The following is a 7,424-nucleotide window of genomic DNA, read 5'->3' on the forward strand; positions in this document are numbered from 1 at the left end:
TCACATTTGTAGGGTTTCTCTCCAGTGTGAATTTTCTTATGTGTAGTAAGGTTAGAGGAGCGGTTAAAGGCTTTGCCACAGTCTTCACATTTGTACCATTTCTCTCCAGTATGAATTATCTTATGTGTAGTAAGCTGTGAGGACCAGTTGAAGGCTTTTCCACATTCTATACATTTGTAGGGTTTCTCTCCAGTATGAATTTTCTTATGTGTAGTAAGGATTGAGGACTGGTTAAAAGCTTTGCCACATTCTATACATTTTAAAGCTTTTTTTCCAGTATGTCTTGTCTTATGTCTGTTTGTATTTGAAAATTGATGACAGACTTTTCCATATTTATCACATTGAAATATTTTGCTCTGGGTAGTTGTCAAACATTGGTTTAGTCCACTATAACCTCTTTTGTGCAACTTACACTCATCCACACCTTCACAGCCTTTTTTAAACTGTAAATTGTCATGTCCATATTTTTCATATCTTCTCAGTATCAGTTTTTGGAAAGAATCTTTTATGCTCTCTTCTGGCCAAATGTCTTGGGTAAAATGAGAACACAAAACTGAAAGAAACCATAAAAACACATTACTTCAATTGCTAGACTCAGATAAATATACTTTATAAATCAAACCTATACAAGTATACATACTACATAAGCAAGATGACATAGTAAAATATCACAAGCTGTAATTTCTTCCTGGACATATAAATTTAACCAAAGCATACTGCCCAAAATACATTTGTAAAAAATTTATAATTAAGTGTGTGAAGGGCCCCAGGTGAGCACAATGCAAAGAACCACATAGAATAAAAACAAAAGTCTGTTGCTTATACCCAACAGAGCTCTTCCTGCTCTCCAGTATAACATTGTGCCTTTAAAACTAAATTGTTGGTCAGGAATGATGGCTCATGCCAGTAATTTCAGCACATTGGGAGGTTGACATGGGTTGATCATGAGGTCAGGAGTTCAAAGGGAGCCTGGCCAAGATGGTGAGACCCTGTCTCTACTAAAACTACAAAAAATTAGAAAGGTGTGGTGGCAGGCACTTGTAATCTCAGCTACTCAGGAGGGTGAGGCAGAATATTGTTTGAACTCAGGAGGCAGAGGTTGCAGTGAGCCGACATCATGCCACTGCACTCCAACCTGGGTGACAGAGTGAGACTCTCTAATGGCAGATATTGTAGTGACCAAGATCATGCCTCTGAATTCCAGCATAGGTAACAGGGTGAGACTCTCTCTCTCTCTCTCTCTCTCTCTCACTCACACACACACACACACACACACACACAAATGTAAATTGCCAAATCCTGGTTTCTTTTTTAAAAAACAAGAAAAATATTGCTACATACATCTTTATTTTTGGCTTTTAGGGGTTTTTCTAGACACTGGTAAATGTCTCCCATGACATAAAATGCTGAAGGAAATGGTGATATAAGTTGGATTAACAGTTTGAGTCTGCTGCGTCTAAAGACAAATTTTTTTTTTTTTTTTGAGGCGGAGTCTCGCTCTGTCGCCCAGACTGGAGTGCAGTGGCGCGATCTTGGCTCACTGCAAGCTCCGCCTCCCGGGTTTACACCATTCTCCTGCCTCAGCCTCCCCAGGAGCTGGGACTACAGGCACCCGCCACCTCGCCCAGCTAGTTTTTTGTATTTTTTAGTAGAGATGGGGTTTCACCGTGTTAGCCAGGATGGTCTTGATCTCCTGACCTCATGATCCGCCCATCTCGGCCTCCCAAAGTGCTGGGATTACAGGCTTGAGCCACCGCGCCCGGCCTAAAGATAAATGTTACAGAAGCAGAGATACTGCCCTACCCCAAAGAGGGAATAGGTATAGCAAGTAATTACTATTAAGAAGAAATATGAATAAGCCAATTTAACTAAACAATAAACACAAAATTTTAGACAAGACACATCCTAAAAACGTATTTGAGAAATTCCCAAAATCTCTAGCCATGACAACTGATTTCAGACTATGTCAGGATAGTTATATTTTAAAGATTCTAACAGGTAGCTTTTTGTTAATGTCCAAATCTTGGATAGTTATATTTTAAAGATTCTAACAGGTAGCTTTTTGTTAATGTCCAAATCTCAATCAAAGATTACAGTGAATACAAAATATTAGAGCAACATGGCCCCATCAGTGAGTGAAGATTATACCTCTGCACTCCAGCCTGGGCAACAGAGGAAGACTGTCTGAAAAATATAATAAAATAGGGCCAGCATGGTGGCTCATGCCTGTAATCCCAGCACTTTGGGAGGCTGAGGTGAGTGGATCATTTGAGGTCAGGAGTTCAAGATTAGCCTGGCCAACATGGTGAAACCTTATATGTACTAAAAATACACAAAATTAGCCGAGTGTGGTTGCAGGCACCTATAATCCCAGCTACTTGAGAGGCTGAGGCAAGAGAATTGCTTGAACCTGGGAGATGGAGGTTGCAGTGAACAAAGATCGCACAACTGCACTCCAGCTATGGCGACAGAGAGAGACTCCGTCTCAGAAAAATAAATAAATAAATAAATAAAATAAGTTGAATATTCAGCAAGTTAAGTAGGAACACAGACAACTACCAAAGATCAGAAAAATGAGAATAACAACCAGAAACATTTAAATAGCAAAAAACAAAAATTGTGGATATAAAAAATATTTAAAAACTGGAAAATTTCTTTAAAAATGAGGTAAACATGAGAAAGCTGAATAAACAAACTAGGATACACACAAAGATATTTATAACAAACATACATACAAGCAAAATTTCAAAAATCACGGATTAGAGAATTTTGGGAGCTGTAAGATACAAATGATTTGTCATTTATAAGCATAGTCTCATGAGATAACAAGTCAATTTAGAAAAATATTTTTTGCAGGTGAGAAGGAAACTGTGATATTGTTAAAGTTAAAATAATAATAATAATAATAATAAACTGTCAAGTGAGAATAATACCATCATCTCAATTGTACTACCAAATAAAAATAAGTACTTTCAAAATAACCAAATCCTGAGAACCTACATTGGCACTGCATATGCCCTATATATCAAAGATACTGAAAGGAGTTTCTTCCACTGAAAACAACATAATGCAAGAAAACAACATATAATCATAAGAAAATATGTAACTTTCTGGTAAAGATAGGCACATACACAAAAACGGAATTTCTTAACATTACCATAATGGTGCAGAAAACATTTTTAATTATTAATTAAAAAAAGGAAATTATTATAAACATCTGTTAATGAATATACAAACATAAAAAATATAATTAGCCAAATCAATAACAAAGTGAAGGCAGATGTAATTATGAAAATATTTTGTATGAAACTTAAGTTGATTTTTTACCACATTTAAGTATATTGTTGGATCTTTTAGAGGTTTTATGTAAACTCAGAAGGTATCACTTAGAAAATGTCTGTACAGATACACAAAAGAAAAAAAGAAACTGAAAGCATGTCAATACAAAAATAAAAAAGAAAAAGAAAATGAGAGACAAAGACACAAGAATCAAATAAAACAATAAAATAACAAGTTTTTCTTTTGCAGAAAACTATTTAAATATATATATAATTATCTCTCCAATTAAGAGACACACTTTAAATAAAAAGGATTATTAAAAATTTTTAAAAATCAAGATTCAACTTGCCTTTTTACAAGGGTCAGTTGAGATCTAATGATAAAAAAAGACTGAAAGTGGCAAAACGGAAGTAGAAATTTCATGTAAATATTAACCACATGAGAGCAGAAGGGCTCAAAATAATATTACACAAGCTACATCTTAACTAAGAAACTGTCATATTTTATAAAACGTACTTTAAGTCAAAACTTCAAGAAGACAAAGAAGGCATTGAACAATATATGCATTCTTTCACTGGGAATCTATGACAAATTTGTTTATACATGTGTGTATTTGCATGTATGCATCTCATATTAGAGTTTCAAATAAATAAAGCAAATACAAAATTGAATACACACTGACAGCAATATAACTATAGTAGGATATTTCAATCCTTCATTTTCTGTAATAATAATAAAACAAGACAGAATATTAATAAGGGAACAGAGGACTAGAAGGCAGTAAAAAACCATTATTTCTAATGAAGATAAAAAGAACACTCCTCAACAACATCAGGATACACAGGCTTCTCAACAGCTCATAGAGAATTCTCCTATATAGACCACCTCTTAGACCAAAAATGAAGCCTTAACACATTTTTTAAAACTGAAATTTTATAGACTACTTTCTATGACAAAAATGGAATTACAGTGTAAAACAATAATATAAATAATTGATAAATTTACAAATATATAGAAATGATAAAACACGCTCTTGAGCATGCACTTGTTCAAAAAACTGAGCTGTGTGCAGTGGCTCACACCTGTAATCCCAGCACTTTGGGAAGCCAACGTGGGTGAATTTAACTCCACCTCAAAAACAAACAATTGAAAAAGAAATAATTAATATTGTGAAGATGTCTGTACTGCTCAATTTAATCTACAGATTTAATGCAATGTTTTTCAAATGTCTCATTGCATTTTTGAAGAAATACAAACAACAAATCCAAAAATATATGGAATCTAAAGAAACAATAAACTACCCAACAATCTACAAAAAAAGGAACAATGTTGGAGGCATTAGCATTTCTGATTTCAAAACACATCAAGGCCGGGCGCGGTGGCTCAAGCCTGTAATCCCAGCACTTTGGGAGGCCGAGACGGGCAGATCACGAGGTCAGGAGATCGAGACCATCCTGGCTAACACGGTGAAACCCCGTCTCTACTAAAAAATACAAAAAACTAGCCGGGCAAGGTGGCGGGCGCCTGTAGTCCCAGCTACTCGGGAGGCTGAGGCAGGAGAATGGCGTGAACCTGGGGAGGCGGAGCTTTCAGTGAGCTGAGATCCGGCCACTGCGCTCCAGCCTGGGCGACAGAGCCAGACTCCGTGTCAAAAAAAAAAAAAAAAAAGCTACAGAATTAAAATAATTTGTTATGAGTAAAAAGTTGAAAAAGCAGACTAATGAAACAGAAGGTAGCACATTCATTAACTTTTGCATAATTATTGCAGCATTGTTACTGAAAGGTAATAGGTAAAAGCAATGCAAATTTCTGTCACCAAATCATTCAGTAGATACAAAAATACAGAACTCTCATTAAGCTATTTAATGAAATGAAATGTAATCTTAGGACTTTGGATGGCCAAGGTGGGCCAATTACTTGATCCCACAAGTTCAAGATCAGCCTGGGCAACATGGCAAAACTCTGTCTCTACAAAAAATACAAAAAAAGCTAGCTGGGTGTGCGGGCACATTCATGTAACCCAGCTACTTAAGAGGCTGAATGGAGGGGATCATCTGATTTTGGGAGGTTCGAGCAGCCGTGAGCCATGCAAATATGCCTGGTTGACAGAGTGAGACCCTATCTCAAAAATACATGAGGCCAGGCACAGTGGCTGACACCTCTAATCCCAACACTTTGGGAGGCCAACACAGGCAGATTACCTGAGGTCAGGAGTTCAAGATGAGCCTGGCCATCATGGGAAAACCCCATCTCTACTAAAATACAAGAAATTATCCAGGTGTGGTGGCATGCGCCTGTAATCCCAGCTACTTGGGAGGCTGAGGCAGAAGAATCGCTTGAACCCAGGAGGTGAAGGTTGCAGTGAGTTGAGATTGCACCATTGTACTCCAGCCTGGGTAACGAGAGCGAAACGCTATCTCAAAAAATAAAATAAAATAAATAAATAAATATATAAGTAAATAAAATTATATTAAAAAAAGATATAGAATGCCTGAGTGGTTTCTTTTAAAAAAAGCATATACTATGCTCCCTACAAGAGACTCATTTTAGCATTGAGTCAAATAGGCTGAAAGTAAGAGTAGAAACAATATCTATTCCTTGCAAATAGTGACTACAATTCAGTGAGGTCATCATAATTATATTAGACAGAACATGCTTTAAGTCAACTACTACCATGGGACAATGATTGATAGTATATTATGATAAAGTAAATTGATTTAGCAGGAATCTAAAATATTTATCTATCTATATGTATACGGGTATATAGCATCAAGGCTCCAAAATATATAAGCAAATATTGACAAAAGTGAAGGGGAACACATAGCAACATAATAATTGTAGACATCAAAAACCCATTTGCAATAATAAACAGAAAATTCAGACAAAAAATAAGAGAAAACTGAGACAATATTATAGACCATATTAATTATTTTGCATATAGAGGAATACTTGAGAGTGCATAATTTATAAAGAAAAAAGGTTTATTTGGCTCACAGCTCATCAGACTGTACAAGAAGTACATGTCAGCATCTGCTTCTAATGAGGATTTCAAGAAGCTTAAAATCATGGTGGAAGGTAAGAAGTAACTGGATATATTATATGATAAGACACAGAGCAAGTGGGAGGTAAAGAAGCCACATTCTTTTAATGAACCAGCTCTTATTTGAATTGATAGAGTCTAATCTTTTTGGTTACCAAGAAGAGTATGTACCAAGCCATTCATGAGAAATTCACCCCCATGACCCAAACATGTCCTACCAGGTCCCATATCCAACACTGAGGATTTATATTGCAGCTTGATGTTTGGACAACAGGGACATCCAAACCATATTATAGACCAACTAGACTTCACAGACACATAAAAAACTCTCCTGTCAAAACCAAGATAATACACAATATTCTTATTTGCATCTGTTATATTCTGTTAGGACACATACCAAGCTTTATTAAATTTAAAAATACCTACTTGGTGTCATGGCTCTTGCCTATAATCCTAACACTTTGGGAGATCCACTGAGGCCAAAAGTTTGAGACCAGCCTGGGCAAAACAGTGAGGTCCTAACACTAAAAACAAGCAACCAATTAGCCAGATGTGGTAGTACATGTCTACAGTCCTAGCTACTCAAAACACTGAGGTGAAATAATAATCACCTGAGCCCAGGAGGCTGAGACTACAGTGAGCCACAATTATGCCACTGCACTGCAGCCTGGGTGACGATAAGATCTTGTCTCAAAACAACAACAACCAATCACTTTAAAAACATTAAAATTATACACTGTGTGTTTTCTAACAAAAACTGAATGAAACTAGGAATTAAAAGCAAAAGTCAAACTGACAAATTCACAAATATGTGAATATGGATCACACTCTTCAACATATTCTTGCTTGGGGACAAAAAAAATTATTTTTATTTTTATTATTATTATTATTATTTTGAGATAGAGTCTCGCTCTGTTGCCCAGGCTGGAGTGCAGTGGCGTGATCTCTGCTCACTGCAAGCTCCACCTCCCAGGTTCACGCCATTTTCCTGCCTCAGCCTCCTGAGTAGCTGGGACTATAGGCGCCCGCCACCATGCCCGGCTAATTTTTTGTATTTTTAGTAGAGATGGGGTTTCACCGTGTTAAACCAGGATGGTCTCGATCT

At 36.5% G+C, this 7,424-nt stretch overlaps 1 protein-coding gene across 1 annotated transcript in view; it reads right to left on the reverse strand.

Moving 5' to 3' along the window:
- Positions 1–7,424, reverse strand: part of LOC105505195 (putative zinc finger protein 66) — a 25,042-nt gene that overhangs the window by 2,188 nt on the left and 15,430 nt on the right. The window contains 1 exon segment of the mRNA XM_011932981.1: positions 41–553. Within this exon segment, the coding sequence (XP_011788371.1) occupies positions 41–553 (513 nt within the window).

Source organism: Colobus angolensis, unplaced genomic scaffold, assembly GCF_000951035.1.
Source record: "Colobus angolensis palliatus isolate OR3802 unplaced genomic scaffold, Cang.pa_1.0 Scaffold99, whole genome shotgun sequence".
Classification (NCBI taxonomy): domain Eukaryota; kingdom Metazoa; phylum Chordata; class Mammalia; order Primates; family Cercopithecidae; genus Colobus; species Colobus angolensis.